This window comes from Triticum urartu, chromosome 6 (assembly GCF_003073215.2).
Source record: "Triticum urartu cultivar G1812 chromosome 6, Tu2.1, whole genome shotgun sequence".
In the NCBI taxonomy this organism is placed as follows: Eukaryota; Viridiplantae; Streptophyta; class Magnoliopsida; order Poales; family Poaceae; genus Triticum; species Triticum urartu.
This window is the reverse complement of record NC_053027.1, coordinates 16,341,740-16,359,905: the sequence shown is the minus strand read 5'-3', so window position 1 is coordinate 16,359,905 and position 18,166 is coordinate 16,341,740. Positions and strand designations below refer to the sequence as shown.

Here is an 18,166-nt window from a genome sequence, read left to right as displayed (position 1 = left end):
CTCGGTAGGACATCATCATAATGTGCACAATGTGATCAAGGAGTTGATCATGGGATGATGTGTTACGGAACGAGTAAAGAGACTTGCCGGTAACGAGATTGAACAAGGTATCGGGATACCGACGATCGAATCTCGGGCAAGTATCGTACCGCTAGACAAAGGGAATTGTATACGGGATTGATTAAGTCCTTAACATCGTGGTTCATCCGATGAGATCATCGTGGAACATGTGGGAGCCAACATGGGTATCCAGATCCCGCTGTTGGTTATTGACCGGAGAACGTCTCGGTCATGTCTGCATGTCTCCCGAACCCGTAGGGTCTACACACTTAAGGTTCGATGACGCTAGGGTTATAAAGGAAGTTTGTATGTGGTTACCGAATGTTGTTCGGAGTACCGGATGAGATCCCGGACGTCACGAGGAGTTCCGGAATGGTCCGGAGGTAAAGATTTATATATGGGAAGTCCTGCTTTGGTCACCGGAAGAGTTTCGGGGTTTATCGGTAATGTACCGGGACCACCGGGAGGGTTCCGGGGGGTCCACCAAGTGGGGCCACCTGCCCCGGGGGGGCACATGGGCTGTAGGGAGTGTTCCTTGGCCTACATGGGCCAAGGGCACCAGCCCCACTAAGGCCCATGCGCCTAGAAGGGGAGAGGGGGCAAACCCTAAGGGCAGATGGGCCCTAAGGCCCATATACCCTGCGCCTCCCTCTCCTCCCCCTTGTGGCCGCCACCCCTTGGCCATCTAGGGCTGCCGCCCCCCCTAGGGGTGGGAACCCTAGAAGGGGCGCAGCCTCCACCCCTTCCCCTATATATATGAGGCCTAGGGGGCTGCCCAAAAGACATGTGATTCGATCTCTTGTTGGTGCAGCCTTGCATCTCTCTCTCCCTCCTCTTCTATGGTGCTTGGCGAAGCCCTGCGGGATTGCCACGCTCCTCCATCACCACCACGCCGTTGTGCTGCTGCTGGATGGAGTCTTCCTCAACCTCTCCCTCTCTCCTTGCTGGATCAAGGCTTGGGAGACGTCACCGGGTTGTACGTGTGTTGAACGCGGAGGTGCCGTCCGTTCGGCACTTGGTCATCGGTGATTTGAATCACGACGAGTACGACTCCATCAACCCCGTTCACTTGAATGCTTCCGCTTAGCGATCTACAAGGGTATGTAGATGCACTCTCCTTCCCCTCGTTGCTAGTTTCTCCATAGATAGATCTTGGTGACACGTAGGAAAATTTTGAATTTATGCTACGTTCCCCAACAAAAAGCTCGTAGGCAATGGATCAATGATGGATAATTATGTCGGATGCGACTCCTCATGCAATAGTTATAACATAGTGTGACACAGAACTAGCTCCAGTTCATCAATGTAATGTAGGCATGTATTCCGAATATTGTTATACGCGCTTATGGAAAAGAACTTGCATGACATCTTTTGTCCTACCCTCCCGTGGCAGCGGGGTCCTATTGGAAACTAAGGGATATTAAGACCTCCTTTTAATAGAGTACCAGACCAAAGCATTAACACTTAGTGAATACATGAATTCCTCAAACTACGGTCATCACCGGTATGTATCCCGATTATTGTCACTTCGGGGTTAATGGATCATAACACATAATAGGTGACTATAGACTTGCAAGATAGGATCAAAAACTCACATATATTCATGAAAACATAATAGGTTCAGATCTGAAATCATGGCACTTGGGCCCTAGTGACAAGCATTAAGCATAGCAAAGTCATATCAACATCAATCTCAGAACATAGTGGATACTAGGGATCAAACCCTAACAAAACTAACTCGGATTACATGATAAATCTCATCCAACCCATCACCGTCCAACAAGCCTACGATGGAATTACTCACGCACGGCGGTGAGCATCATGAAATTGGTGATGGAGGAAGGTTGATGATGACGATGGTGACGGATTCCCCTCTCTAGAGCCCTGAACGGGCTCCAGATCAGCCCTCCCGAGAGATATTAGGGCTTGGCGGCAGCTCCGTATCGTAAAACGTGATGAATCCTTCTCTCTGATTTTTTTCTCCCCGAACGTGAATATATGAAGTTGGAGTTGAGGTCGGTGGAGCGTCAGGGGGCCCACGAGGCAGGGGCGCACCCCCCACCCTCGTGGACAGGGTGTGGGCCCCTGACATTGAATCTTTCACCAGTATTTTTTATATATTCCAAAAATATTCTCCGTTGATTTTCAGGTCATTCCGAGAACTTTTATTTCTGCACAAAAATAACACCATGGCAATTCTGCTGAAAACAGCGTCAGTCCGGGTTAGTTCCATTCAAATCATTCAAGTTAGAGTCCAAAACAAGGCCAAAATTGTTTGGAAAAGTAGATACGATGGAGACGTATCACTAAGCCTTGTAGGTGCTTGGATATGTACTACTTCATAAAGCTTGCTCTCAGCATCCATATCCAGAGACCAAAGGAGATTGAGCCAAGTATCTATACCTTTGATGTGTTCAAGGATTAAGACAACTCAAATATATCATTTGACACCATATGACTCTATGTTTCACTCTTGTCAAAATGGATACATATGTCTTCCATGCAAAACTAACCCATGTAGGAAGATGAGCTACAAATTAAAGGATTGTTCCAACTTCCACTCTATGACCATAGACCTCAAGTTCAGCTACATGAAGGACATCCACGACAAAACCAGTGTAAGTTCTCACATCTTAGAGAAGTTTTACTCAAAGACACGAGCCAAAGCAACTCAATAAGATGTGAATACATTAAAATGCTTAAATGAGAAATGGAAACCCCATTTTGAGCTTAACGATGAGTATGACTGATAACCCACAAGTATAGGGGATCACAACAGTTTTCGAGGGTAGAGTATTCAACCCAAATTTGTTGATTCGACACAAGGGGAGCCAAAGAACATTCTCAAGTATTAGCAGCTGAGTTGTCAATTCAACCACACCTGGAAACTTAATATCTGCAGCAAAGTGTTTAGTAGCAAAGTAATATGATAGTAGTGGTAAAGGTAGCAAAAGGTGGCAGTAGTAAAAGTAATGTTTTTGGTATTTTGTAGTGATGATAGCAATAGCAACGGAAAAGTAAATAAGCGAAGAACAATATATGGAAAGCTCATAGGCAATGGACCAGTGATGGAGAATTATGCCGGATGCGGTTCATCATGTAACAGTCATAACCTAGGGTGACACAGAACTAGCTCTAGTTCATTGATATAATGTAGGCATGTATTCCGAATATAGTCATATGTGCTTATAGAAAAGAACTTGCATGACATCTTTTGTCCTACCCTCCCGTGGCAGCGGGGTCCTTACGGAAACTAAGGGATATTAAGGCCTCCTTTTAACAGAGTACCGGAACAAAGCATTAACACATAGTGAATACATGAACTCCTCAAACTACGGTCATCACCGGTAAGTATCCCGATTATTGTCACTTCGGGGTTAACGGATCGTAACACATAATAGGTGACTATAGACTTGCAAGATAGGATCTAGAACTCTCATATATTGATGAAAACATAATAGGTTCAGATCTGAAATCATGGCACTCGGGCCCTAGTGACAAGCATTAAGCATAGAAAAGTCATAGCAACATCAATCTCAGACCATAGTGGATACTAGGGATCAAACCCTAACAAAACTAACTCGATTACGTGATAGATCCCATCCAACCCATCACCGTCCAGCAAGCCTACGATGGAATTACTCACGCACGGCGGTGAGCATCATGAAATTGGTGATGGAGGATGGTTGATGATGACGATGGCGACGGATTCCCCTCTTCGGAGCCCCAAACGGACTCCAGATCAGCCCTCCCGAGAGGTTTTAGGGCTTGGCGGCGGCTCCGTATCGTAAAACGCGATGAATTCTTCTCTCTAATTTTTTTCTCCCCGAAACACAATATATAGAGTTGGAGTTGGAGTTGGAGTCGGAGTCGGAGAGGCAACAGGGGGGCCACGAGGTAGGGGGCGCGCCCCCCACCCTCGTGGAGAGGTGGGGGGCCCCCTGGCCTTCATCTTTTGCAGGTATTTTTCATATTTTCTGAAAAGTTGCTCCGTGAAGTTTCAGGTCATTCCGAGAACGTTTGTTTCTGCACATAAATAACACCATGGTAATTCTGCTGAAAACAGCGTCAGTCCGGGTTAGTTCCATTCAAATCATGCAAGTTAGAGTCCAAAACAAGGGCAAAAGTGTTTGGAAAAGTAGATACGTTGGAGACGTATCACAAGCCTACGATGGAATTACTCACGCACGGCGGTGAGCATCATGAAATTGGTGATGGAGGATGGTTGATGGTGACGATGGCGACAGATTCCCCTCTCCGGAGCCCTGAACGGACTCCAGATCAGCCCTCCCAAGAGGTTTTAGGGCTTGGCGGCGGCTCCGTATCGTAAAACGCGATGAATCCTTCTCTCTGATTTTTTTCTCCCCGAAAGCAAATATATAAAGTTGGAGTTGAGGTCGGAGGAGCTCCAGGGGGCCCACGAGGTAGGGGGGGCCCACCCTCGTGGCTAGGGTGTGGGCCCCCTGGTCTTCATCTTTTGCAAGGATTTTTTATTATTTCCAAAAAGACGTTCCATGAAGTTTTAGGTCATTCCGAGAACTTTTGTTTCTGCACATAAATAACACCATGGCAATTATGCTGAAAACAGCGTCAGTCCGGGTTAGTTCCATTCAAATCATGCAAGTTAGAGTCCAAAACAAGGGCAAAAGTGTTTGGAAAAGTAGATACGACAGAGACGTATCAACTGCCCCAAGCTTAAACCTTTACTTGTCCTCAAACAATTCAGTTGATAAACTGAAAGTGATAAAGAAATTTTTTTTGTAAACTCTGTTTGATCTTGTTGTTGTAAATATGTAAAGCCAGCATTCAAGTTTTCAGCAAAGATTATGAACTAGTCATATTCACAATAACTCCCAGGTCTCATGTTTACTCATATCAATGGCATAATCAACTAGCGAGAAATAATAATATATCTCAGATGACAACACTTTTTCTCAAAACAATCATAATATGATATAACAAGATGGTATCTCGCTAGCCCTTTCTGAGACCGCAAAACATAAATGCAGAGCACCTTTAAAGATCAAGGACTGACTAGACATTGTAATTCATGGTAAAAGAGATCCAGTCAAGTCATACTCAATGTAAACTAACAGTAATGAATGCAAATGATAGTGGTGCTCTCCAACTGGTGTTTTTTAATAATAGGATGATGACTCAACATGAAAGTAAATAGATAGGCCCTTAGTAGAGGGAAGCAGGGATTTGTAGAGGTGCCAGAGCTCGGTTTTGAAATAGAGGTGAATAATATTTTGAGCGGTATACTTTCATTGTCAACATAACAACCAAGAGATGGCGACATCTTCCATGCTACACACATTATAGGCGGTTCCCAAACAGAATGATAATGTTTATACTCCCCCTCCACCAACAAGCATCAATCCATGGCTTGCTCGAAACAACGAGTGCCTCCAACTAAAAGAGTCCCAGGGGGAGTTTTTGTTTGCAATTATTTTGATTTAGTTTGCATAAAGCATGGGACTGGGCATCCCGGTGACCAGCCATTTTCTCGTGAGTGAGGAGCGGAGTCCACTCCTCTTGAGAATAACCCGCCTAACATGGAGGATACGGACAACCCTAGTTGATACATGAGCTATTCTAGCATACAAAACATGATATTTATTTGAAGGTTTAGAGTTTGGCGCATACAAATTTACTTGAAACGGCAGGTAGATACCGTATATAGGTAGGTATGGTGGACTCATATGGAATAACTTTGGGGTTTATGGGATTGGATGCACAGGCAGTATTCCCGCTTAGTATAGGTGAAGGCTAGCAAAAGACTGGGAAGCGACCAACTAGAGAGCGACAACAGTCATGAACATGCATTAAAATTAATCAACACCGAATGCAAGCATGAGTAGGATATAATCCACCATGAACATAAATATCGTGAAGGCTATGTTGATTTTGTTTCAACTACATGTGTGAACATGTGCCAAGTCAAGTCACTTAAATAATTCAGAGGAGGATACCACCCTATCATACCACATCACAACCATTTTAATAGCATGTTGGCACGCAAGGTAAACCATTATAAGCTCCTAGCTAATCAAGCATGGCACAAGAAACTATGATCTCTAGTTGTCATTGCAAACATGTTTATTCATAATAGGCTGAATCAGGAACGATGAACTAATCATATTTACAAAAACAAGAGAGGTCGAGTTCATACCAGCTTTTCTCATCTCAATCAGTCCATCATATATCGTCATAATTGCCTTTCACTTGCACGACCGAACGATGTGGATAATAATAAGAGTGCACGTGCATTGGACTAAGCTGGAATCTGCAAGCATTCAATAAACAGGAGAAGACAAGGCAATATGGGCTCTTTTGTCATATCAACAATAATGCATATAAGAGCCACTTCAACAATTTAATTATGGTCTTCTCCTATCGACCCCCAAAGAAAAGAAAAGAAATAAAACTATTTACACGGGAAAGCTCCCAACAAGCAAAAGAAGAACATGAAATCTTTTTGGGTTTCTTTTTAACTACTACTACAAGCATGGAAAGTAAAATAATTAAAAACTACAACTATTTTTTTTGTTTTTCTTAAGGTTTATTAAACACACAAGAAGAAAGCATAAAAAAAGAAAATAAACTAGCATGGATGATACAATGAAAAAGTATGAGCACCGACATCTAGCAATGAGTGTGTGAACATGAATGTAATGTCGGTGGAAATACGTACTCCCCCAAGCTTAGGATTTTGGCCTAAGTTGGTCTATGGCCACGGCTGGCCTGGAGGATATCCATAGTAATAGTTGGGGTCGTACTGCGATGCAGCAGCTATCGCCTCCTGAGCTGCAGCGTGGCGACGAGCGGCCTCCGCCCTCCTCTCGTACTCATCTGCCTCCTCTCTGGCAACATATCTTCCTTTTGCCTGATAATCAAAGAAGGCAGGAGCAGGGAGAGTAATACGAATAGCACAACGTCTGTCAAAGATTAAGCGATACTAGAGAGGTGATTCATTCCTCTCGACAAACTGGTGGTGAACCATAGCCTCATAATCCAAATAAGCAGGAGGCAACTCAATATCGTCTTCATGTATGGCTATACCAAGAAAATTAGCTATGCGGGTTGCATAAATTCCACCAAAGAAATCTCCATTAAATCTATTAAGATGCAACCTACGTGCAACAATGGCTCCCAAATTATAAGATTTATCTCCTAACATAGCACTCCTAAGAATACTGAGGTCAGGGACACACATGTGACTGATACGTCCATTTTGCATCATGCTTTTATATCGATATTTATTGCATTATGGGCTTTTATTTCACATTATGTCACAATACTTATGGCTATTCTCTCTTATTTTACAAGGTTTACATAAGGAGGGAGAATGCCGGCAGCTGGAATTCTGGGCTGGAAAAGGAGCAAATATTAGAGACCTATTCTGCACAACTCCAAAAGTCCTGAAACTCCACGGAACACCTTATAATAAATAATGAAAAATCCTCGCCAAAGATGAAGACCAGGGGGCCCACACCCTGCTCACGAGGGTGGGGGACGCCCCCCCAGGGCGCGCCCCCTACCTCGTGGGCCCCCTGGTGGATCTCCGATGACCATCTTCTCCTATATGAAATCTTTCATCGATAAAAAAAAGGAGGCAACCTTTCGGGATGAAACTCCACCGCCACGAGGCGGAACCTTGGCGGATCCAATCTAGAGCTCTGGCAGAGCTGTTCTGCCGAGGAAACCTCCCTCCCGGAGGGGGAAATCATCGACATCCTCATCACCAATGCTCCTCTCATCGAGAGAGGGCAATCTCCATCAACATCTTCATCAGCACCATCTCATCTCAAAACCCTAGTTCATCTCTTGTATCCAATTCTTGTCTCCAAGTCCGGGATTGGTGCTAGTAGGTTGCTAGTAGTGTTAATTACTCCTTGTAGTTGATGCTAGTTGGTTTAATTGGTGGAAGATCATATGTTCAGATCCTATATGCATATTAATACCCCTCTGATTATGAACATGTTTATGCTTTGTGAGTAGTTACGTTTGTTCCTGAGGACAAGGGAGAAGTCTTGCTATTAGTAGTCATGTGAATTTGGTATTCGTTCGATATTTTGATGAGATGTATGTTGTCTAGCCTCTAGTGGTGTTATGTGAATGTCGACTACATAACACTTCACCATTATTTGGGCCTAGAGGAAGGCATTGGGAAGTAATAAGTAGATGATGGGTTGCTAGAGTGACAGAAGCTTAAACCCTAGTTTATGCGTTGCTTCGTAAGGGGCTGATTTGGATCCATATGTTTCATGCTATGGTTAGGTTTACCTTAATACTTTTGTTGTAGTTGCGGATGCTTGCAATAGAGGTTAATCATAAGTGGGATGCTTGTTCAAGTAAGAACAGCACCCAAGCACCGGTCCACCCACATATCAAATTATCAAAGTACCGAACGCGAATCATATGAGCGTGATGAAAACTAGCTTGACGATATTCCCATGTGTCCTCGGGAGCGCTTTTCCTTATATAAGAGTTTGTCCAGGCTTGTCCTTTGTTACAAAAAGGGTTGGGCCACCTTGCTACACTTTATTTACTTTTGTTACTTGTTGCTCGTTACAATTTATCTCATCACAAAACTATCGGTTACCACTTATTTCAGTACTTGCAGAGAATACCTTGCTGAAAACCGTTTATCATTTCCTTCTGCTCCTCGTTGGGTTCGACACTCTTACTTATCAAAAAGACTATGATAGATCCTCTATACTTTTGGGTCATCAAGACTCTTTTTTTGCGCCGTTGCCGGGGAATGAAGCGCCTTTTGTAGGTGGAATTTGGTAAGGAAAAATTTATATAGTGTGCTGAAATTTACTGTCACTTGTTACTATGGAAAGTAATCCTCTGAGGGGCTTGTTCGGGGTATCTTCACCCCGACCAGTAGAGCAAAGAGTTGCTCCTCAACCTACTGAACCTATTGAAAATGAAATTCCTTATGAGTATCCTTCGGCTATGATAGAAAAACTGCTAGCTAATCCTTTTACAGGAGATGGAACAAAACATCCTGATGAACACCTAATATATGTGGATGAAGTTTGTGGATTATTTAAGCTTGCAGGTATACCCAATGATGTTGCTAAGAAGAAAGTCTTCCCTTTATCTTTGAAGGGAGACGCATTGACATGGTATAGGCGATGTGATGATATGGGATCATGGAACTATAGAAGATTGAAATTGGAATTTCATCAAAAGTATTACCCTATGCATCTTGTTCATCGTGATTGCAATTATATATATAATTTTTGGCCTCGCGAAGGAGAAAGCATCGCTCAAGCTTGGGGTAGGCTTAAATCAATGTTATATTCATGCCCCAATCATGAGCTTCCAAGAGAAACAATTCTTCAAAAAATTTATGCTCGGCTTTCTGAAAATAATCGCACCATGCTCGATACTTCTTGTGTTGGCTCTTTTATGATAAAGACTATTGGATTTAGATGGGATTTATTGGATAGAATTAAACGCAACTCTGAAGATTGGGACCTCGACAATGGTAAGGAGTCAGGTATGACACCTAAGTTTGATTGTGTTAAATCTTTTATGAATACTGATATTTTCCGTAAGTTTAGCACTAAATATGGACTTGATTCTGAGATAGTAGCTTCTTTCTGTGAATCTTTTGCTACTTATGTTGATCTCCCTAAGGAGAAGTGGTTTAAATATCATCCTCCCATAGAAGTAAAAGTAGCTGCACCTATTAAAGTTGAAGAAAAGACTATTACTTATAATGATCCTATTGTTCCTACTTCTTATGTTGAGAAACCACCTTTCCCTGTTAGGATAAAGGATCATGCTAAAGCTTCAACTGTGGTTCGTAAAAGCAATATTGAAACATATACCCCTCCTGAGCAAGTTAAAGTAGAACCTAATATTGCTATTGTTAAAGATCTCTTGTGTGATAATATTGATGGGCATATTATTCAGTTCTGCGGTGAAACTGCTAGAATTGCTAAACCTTGTGCTAAAGATAAACATAGACCTGTGGTAGGCGTGCCTGTTATTTCTGTTAAAATAGGAGATCATTGTTATCATGGCTTATGTGATATGGGTGCTAGTGCAAGTGCAATACCTATTGACTTATACAAAGAAATTATGCATGACATTGCACCTATTGAGTTAGAAGAAATTGATGTTACTATTAAACTTGCTAATAGAGATACTATTTCACCAATGGGAATTGTTAGAGATGTTGAAGTCTTGTGTGGGAAAACTAAATATCCTGCTGATTTTCTTGTTCTTGGTTCCCCACAAGATAGCTTTTGTCCCATTATATTTGGTAGACCCTTCTTAAATACTGTTAATGCTACCATAGATTGCACTAAGAATGTTGTTACTGTCGGCTTAGATGATATGACTCATGAATTTAATTTCTCTAAATTTAGTAAACAACACCGTGAAGAAGAATTGCCTAGTAAGGATGAAATTATTGGTCTTGCTTCTATTGTCGTACCTCCTAGTGATCCTTTAGAACAATATTTGCTAGACCATGAGAATGATATGTTTATGAATGAAAGAAGGGAAATAGATGAAGTATTCTTTAAACAGGAACCTATGCTGAAACACAATTTGCATGTTGAAATCCTAGGGGATCCTCCTCCACCTAAGGGTGATCCCGTGTTTGAACTTAAACTGTTGCCTGATAATCTTAAATATGCTTATCTTGATGAAAAGAAGATATATCCTGTTATTATTAGTGCTAACCTTTCAGAGCATGAAAAAGAAAGATTATTGAAAACTCTGAAGAAGCACCGTGCTGCTATTGGATATACTCTTGATGATCTTAAGGGCATTAGTCCCACTCTATGTCAACATAAAATAAATTTTGAAGCAGATGCCGAACCAGTTCGTGATCCTCAACGACGTCTGAATCCTAAAATGAAAGAAGTGGTAAGAAAAGAAATACTAAAGCTTCTGGAGGCAGGTATAATTTATCCTGTTGCTGATAGTCAGTGGGTAAGTCATGTTCCTTGTGTCCCTAAGAAGGGAGGTATTACTGTTGTTCCTAATGATAAAGATGAATTGATTCCACAAAGAATTATTACAGGTTATAGGATGGTAATTGATTTCCGCAAATTAAATAAGGATACTAAGAAAGATCATTACCCCTTAACTTTTATTGATCAAATGCTAGAAAGATTATGCAAACATACACATTACTGCTTTCTAGATGGTTATTCTGATTTCTCTCAAATACCTGTGTCGGCTAAAGATCAATCAAAGACTACTTTTACATGCCCTTTTGGTACTTTTGCTTATAGACGTATGCCTTTTGGTTTATGTAATGCACCTGCTACCTTTCAAAGATGCATGATGGCTATATTCTATGACTTTTGTGAGGTTTTCATGGACGATTTTTTTGTCTATGGATCTTCTTTTAATGATTGCTTGAGCAATCTTGATCGAGTTTTGCAGAGATGTGAAGAAACTAATCTTGTCTTGAATTGGGAAAAGTGCCACTTTATGGTTAATGAGGGCATAAAGTTTCTGAAAGAGGTATTGAAGTTGATAAAGCCAAGGTTGATGCTATTGAAAAGATGCCATGTCCCAAGGACATCAAAGGTATAAGAAGTTTCCTTGGTCACGCTGGATTTTATAGGAGGTTCATTAAGGACTTCTCAAAAATTTCTCGGCCTCTGACTAATTTATTACAAAAAGATATACCATTTGTCTTTGATGATGATTGTGTAGAAGCATTTGAAATACTTAAGAAAGCATTAGTCTCTGCACCTATTGTTCAGCCACCTAATTGGAATTTACCCTTTGAAATTATGTGTGATGCTAGCGATTATGCTGTAGGTGCTGTTCCAGAGCAAAGAGTTGATAAGAAATTAAATGTTATCCATTATGCTAGTAAGACTCTAGACAATGCTCAAACAAATTATGCTACTACTGAAAAAAAATTAGCAGTTGTATTTGCTTGTGATAAGTTCAGACCTTATATTGTTGATAAGTTCAGACCTTATATACCGGAACAAAGAATTAACACATAGTGAATACATGAACTCCTCAAACTACGATCATCACCAGTAAGTATCCCAATTATTGTCACTTCGGGGATAACGGATCATAACACATAATAGGTGACTATAGACTTGCAAGATAGGATCAAGAACTCTCATATATTGATGAAAACATAATAGGTTCAGATCTGAAATCATGGCACTCGGGCCCTAGCGACAAGCATTAAGCATAGCAAAGTAATAACAACATCAATCTCAGAACATAGTGGATACTAGGGATCAAACCCTAACAAAACTAACTCGATTACATGATAAATCTCATCCAACCCATCACCGTCCAGCAAGCCTACAATGGAATTACTCACGCACGGCGGTGAGCATCATGAAATTGGTGATGGAGGATGGTTGATGATGACGATGGCGACAGATTCCCCTTTCCGGAGCCCCGAACAGACTCCAGATCAGCCCTCCCGAGAGGTTTTAGGGCTTGGAGGCGGCTCCGTATCGTAAAACGCGATTAATCCTTCTCTTTGATTTTTTTTCTCCCCGAAAGCAAATACATAAAGTTGGAGTTGAGGTCGGAGGAGCTTCATGGGGCCCACGCGGTAGGGGGCACGCCCCCACCCTTGTGGCTAGGGTGTGGGCCCCCTGGTCTTCATCTTTTGCAAGGATTTTTTATTATTTCCAAAAAGACGTTCCGTGAAGTTTCGGGTCATTCCGAGAACTATTGTTTCTACACATAAATAACACCATGGCAATTCTGCTGAAAATAGCGTCAGTCCGGGTTAGTTCCATTCAAATCATGCAAGTTAGAGTACAAAACAAGGGAAAAAGTGTTTGGAAAAGTAGATACGACGGAGACGTATCAATAACCTATGATCAAGTGAATTCACTTGACTTCTGAGTCAATATACTCTTACATATGTGACTTAGTCACCGACCCCCTCTAGATGAAGTGTTGGGGAACGTAGTAATTTCAAAATTTTCCTACGGACATGCAAGATCATGGTGATGCATAGCAACGAGAGGGGAGAGTGTGATCTACGTACCCTTGTAGATCGACAACGGAAGCGTTAGCACAACGTGGTTGATGTAGTCGTACGTCTTCACGGCTCGACCGATCAAGCACCGAAACTACGGCACCTCCGAGTTCTAGCACACGTTCAGCTCGATGACGATCCCCAGACTCCGATCTAGAAAAGTGTCGGGGAAGAGTTCCGTCAGCACGACGGCGTGGTGACGATCTTGATGTACTACTGTCGTAGGGCTTCGCCTAAGCACCGCTACAGTATTATCGAGGACTATGGTGGAAGGGGGCACCGCACACGGCTAAGAATATGATCACGTGGATCAACTTGTGTCTCTAGGGGTGCTCCTTGCCTCCGTATATAAAGGTTCAAAGGGGGGAGTGCGGCCGGACAAGAGAGGGCGCGCCAGGAGGAGTCCTACTCCCTCTGGGAGTAGGATTCCCCCCATTTCCTAGTTGGAATACGATTCGGGAGGGGGGAAAGAGGAGAGAGAGAAGGAAGGGGGGCGCGGGCCCCCTCTCCTTGTCCTATTCGGACTAGGGGGAGGGGCGCGCGGCCCAGCCCTGGCCACCTCTCCTCTCTTCCACTAAAGCCCACTAAGGCCCATATACCTCCCGGGGGGGTTCCGGTAACCTCCCGGTACTCCGGTAAAATCCCGATTTCACCCGAAACACTTCCGATATCCAAATATAGGCTTCCAATATATCAATCTTTATGTCTCGACCATTTCGAGACTCCTCGTCATGTCCGTGATCACATCCGGGACTCCGAACAAACTTCGGTACATCAAAATGCATAAACTCATAATATAACTGTCATCGAAACCTTAAGCGTGCGGACCCTACGGGTTCGAGAACAATGTAGACATGACCGAGACACGTCTTCGGTCAATAACCAATAGCGGAACCTGGATGCTCATATTGGCTCCTACATATTCTACGAAGATCTTTTATCGGTCAGACTGCATAACAACATACGTTGTTCCCTTTGTCATCGGTATGTTACTTGCCCGAGATTCGATCGTCGGTATCTCAATACCTAGTTCAATCTCGTTACCGGCAAGTCTCTTTACTCGTTCCGTAATACATCATCTCACAACTAACTCATTAGTTTCAATGCTTGCAAGGCTTATGTGATGTGCATTACCGAGAGGGCCCAGAGATACCTCTCCGACAATCGGAGTGACAAATCCTAATCTCGAAATACGCCAACCCAACAGTACCTTTGGAGACACCTGTAGAGCACCTTTATAATCACCCATTTACGTTGTGACGTTTGGTAGCACACAAAGTGTTCCTCCGGCAAACGGGAGTTGCATAATCTCATAGTCATAGGAACATGTATAAGTCATGAAGAAAGCAATAGCAACATACTAAACGATCGGGTGCTAAGCTAATGGAATGGGTCATGTCAATCAGATCATTCACCTAATGATGTGATCCCGTTAATCAAATAACAACTCTTTGTCCATGGTTAGGAAACATAACCATCTTTGATTAACGAGCTAGTCTAGTAGAGGCATACTAGTGACACTCTGTTTGTCTATGTATTCACACATGTATTATGTTTCCGGTTAATACAATTCTAGCATGAATAATAAACATTTATCATGATATAAGGTGGGCACCAACCGTCATGGGAAATCCGGACAATACGAGAGAGGGGTAGGAATGTAGTTGGGTCACGCTAGGCACAAGCATGCCTCAGAGAAGTTTTTGCAGGTTTGGGCCCCTTCCGACGGAGGTAAAACCATACGTCTTGTGCTTCGGGTGCTTGTTCTTTGTGTATGGATGTGGGGTTACAACGTGTGTGAACCCTTGTTTAAGTGCAGGAGAATGGGTTTATAAAGAGTGCATCCGGCCCCCATTTTATACACTGCAGGGGATTAATTACGGAGTATACCCGCGTCTTGTCCACTACGAGAACTAACCGACACCTTGATTATACGACGTATGTCCAAGTCATAATTGCGTCGCTTCGGTTATCGCTTCCTGCTGTTCCACTTCCTTTTATCACCCGAATAGGTAATAACCCCGTCATTGACCGCGACCGAATGCCGGCTTGCTTCTCGCTAGGCACTTGGTGGCATACCCCCCTTCTTTTTATGGTTATGTTTTTTGGACTTGTTTGTGCTGATGCCCCGACGTACTTATTTCATATCCGTTGCGACGTTTGAAGCTGCTGTATGGACGTGATGGTTGCTCCATTCATAAAGCGGGATGAAAGTGCCAAAGCCTAGCTGAGAGTATTTGCCCTGCGCAGAAGACGTACGCACAGGCGTTCGGTGGAATACGTCTCCGCCAAAATGAGTCGCGTCCAATGACAGGTGGGCACAGGAAGCACCCACGCCCCTAGACTTTCCAGAAAGCACAGACCAAACGGCACCGCCTGTGGGCAGAGAAAGCACGCGCAGCCCCAAGCACACTCGCTGACACCCCGGGCCCGCCCCCCTCTCACCGCGCGGGTGAAGGCAACGGAGGCACCCAATGGGAGGCGGGCGTCCGGATCGCTGACGTGGCCGGAAAATTTCGGGCCGTCCCGCGCAAGCTCCCGCCCCCGCACCCTCCCGCCTTTAAATCCCGCCGCCCTCCTCCTCCCCACATCCCATCTCCCACCCGGCGAGCCCACCCACCAAGCACACGCAGCGCCCGCCTCCACCACCCCACCCCTCTCTCCGATCTCAAGGTACCCTGCGGTTCCCCGCCAGTTCGTCAGAGGTTCCAGATCCGTTGGTTCCCCGTGATTTGGGCTCTCTGCCGGTTCTGATCGTTTGCGTCGGTGGTGGTGGTTGCTGCAGGTTGGCGGCCGGCGGCAGGATGAAGGCCAAGGCGGGCTCCCGCGCCGGCGACTCCAGGTCAGTGCCCCGACCCGACCCCTCGCTCCTCCTCTCCCCGTCTCGTTTCGTTTCCCGTGCTGGTTCTGCTCGGGTTCTCCTGCTGCTGCTGCTGCTGTTTCGCGTCGGCTTCTGATTTCTGAGTCGGCTTGTTGCTGTTGTGGCGGCGCAGGCTCGCGGTGAAGAAGAGCAAGGCCGAGAAGGACCCCAACAAGCCCAAGCGGCCCCCGAGCGCCTTCTTCGTCTTCATGTGAGTCCCCCCGAAGTTCGATTCGTGCTTGCCTGCGCTCCGATTTGCGCTGTTTCTATGGTGTGGCGTGGCGTCGCGTGCTGACCGAGGCTCGTTTTGGTTTCGCCTTCGCAGGGACACCTTCAGGAAGGAGTACAAGGAGAAGCACCCCGACGTCAAGCAGGTCTCCGTGGTAAGCGTCTCGCTCCCGTTCCCTTCGCCCCCGCCTCTGTCTAGTGTTCGTTTGAACTGCTGCTGCGAGATGGGTTTCATTGTGAATCAATTCGGTGTCCTGATTTGGTTTGGGTTGGTCGAATCGCAGATTGGCAAGGCCGGTGGTGAGAAGTGGAAGTCTCTGAGTGATGCTGTAAGTGGCCTGCCTCCCCTCTCTGTTACCGCTCAATTCAGTGTTGGTCTCGCCTGTCTGGTCTCAGTGCTTGCTCGGCGATGCCGCCATGAAAATTTGGTCGCCCGTATGCTGGTTTACTTGTTTACGCGTCTCTGCATTTTGTCGTCCCGATAATGCTTGACCCAGTTGTTTAGTCAGATTTAAAATTCAGTCGCTATGCAATTTGTTGATCTACTGCCTGCGCTCAGTTTGCTCGTTCAAATTCACGAATCGCTCTGTTGAAATGTAGAAATTGTTCGTCCCGTGTCAATCAATTCAAACTGCTGCTGCCTGTGCCTGCTCGTTCAATTCAGTCTATGCAATTGTTGATCTACTGCCTATGCTCAATTTGGCTGTTCAAATTTATGATTCGCCGTGTTCAAATGTGCAGCCTCGTTAGAATTTCTACTTCCTGTGTTCGTAAATTCAAACTGGTGCCCATGCCCGTTCCTGCATTGTTCATATATGCCCTGCCATTTCGCACAATATGTTCAACTATTCCTTTTCTGTTTATGGTTAAGTCTGTCCTGAGACCTATTGCCTTGCACTGCACTAACAATTGTCTGCTGTTTGAATGAATTGCAGGAGAAGGCTCCCTATGCTGCCAAGGCCGAGAAGCTCAAGGCCGAGTACGCCAAGAAGATCGACGCCTACAACAACCCGCAGGTAATCCCCAGCCCCAGATCCCCGTCCTCCAAACACCGCCGCCAGAACTGTCTCACGCAGCACATGGTGGTACTGAACCGTGTTGTTTCGTGTTCTTCCCCGTTTCAGGCAGGAGAGGCGTCCGGCGACTCTGACAAGTCCAAGTCCGAGGTGAACGACGAGGATGACGGCAGCGAGGTGAGACCATCGACACCCACCCCTGACCGTTCCCTTCGTTGCTGAACTTGTCGATCAGTTCTGAACTTCTGGTACATCAAACAGTGACGCTGGTTTCTGAAACTTTCTGTGTCTGAACTTTGCGGTGTGCAGGGCGACGAGTGAAGCGGCACGCCAAGCAGCCGCAGCAGGGGGAGGGGGTCTCTGGAACGTGGCCGTTGCTGCTCATTGCTGGTGTCACTGATCGATGATGGATGTTCGCTGTTAGTTTAGCTCCATGGTAGTCCCTCCCTCTCTTTCAGGTTGCTGCTGCTGATGGCGATGATAGAAATGGTAGCTCTAGTCCCATCTAGTCGTTGTCCTGGATCCGAGTGGTGAAGTTGCTAGTCTGGTTTCCTTCCTGTAGGGTCCTGTGCTCGGACCACCCTCTGTTCCTTCGTTTTTAGCATGTTTTAATTCAGTCTCTGTCGGATGTACCTAGTGTCGTGCCTGTGGTTGTTTTAAGAATCCTACCCAGATCTCAATATATATGGTGTTGAAAGGAAGCAGATCGGTCTTGATGCGTGCTTGCTTGATCCTGTCACTCTGAAATGTTTCTCTGTTTCAGTCTGTTGCTGGAATGTTGCTCTGTCCTGTGATGCAACGTTTCTGAATGCTTGTTGTGGAGCTCTACAGTCTTGATGTTTTGCTGAAATCTGAGTGATCCCATGACTTCTGTTTGTCTATTTTCTGAATATAAGATGTTTGTGGTGTAACGATGGAGTCTTGATGTTTTGTTGAAATCTGAGTGATCCCATAAGCAGTCGATGGATGAGATTGTACAGTCTTGGTTTG

The 18,166-nt window shown here is 44.6% G+C and overlaps 1 protein-coding gene across 1 annotated transcript; it reads left to right on the top strand.

Moving 5' to 3' along the window:
- The first annotated feature begins 15,642 nt into the window (after nucleotides 1-15,642).
- LOC125513596 (HMG1/2-like protein) lies at nucleotides 15,643-17,880 on the top strand. The gene is made up of 8 exons (XM_048678736.1): nucleotides 15,643-15,745; nucleotides 15,858-15,914; nucleotides 16,066-16,143; nucleotides 16,258-16,315; nucleotides 16,445-16,489; nucleotides 17,096-17,176; nucleotides 17,285-17,353; nucleotides 17,486-17,880. Exons 2-8 carry the CDS (start codon nucleotides 15,877-15,879, stop codon nucleotides 17,495-17,497), a joined length of 381 nt encoding a protein of 126 aa, XP_048534693.1. The 5' UTR covers nucleotides 15,643-15,745; nucleotides 15,858-15,876; the 3' UTR covers nucleotides 17,498-17,880.
- Nucleotides 17,881-18,166: the final 286 nt, after the last annotated feature.

What these genes read in the sequence shown, in the direction of transcription:
- LOC125513596 (XM_048678736.1), top strand. Translation starts at nt 15,877, where the DNA reads ATGAAGGCCAAGGCGGGCTCCCGCGCCGGCGACTCCAG. An exon ending in TCCCGCGCCGGCGACTCCAG is followed by an intron (nt 15,915 to 16,065) that starts GTCAGTGCCCCG and finishes GTGGCGGCGCAG; the next exon opens with GCTCGCGGTGAAGAAGAGCA. An exon ending in GGAAGTCTCTGAGTGATGCT is followed by an intron (nt 16,490 to 17,095) that starts GTAAGTGGCCTG and finishes AATGAATTGCAG; the next exon opens with GAGAAGGCTCCCTATGCTGC.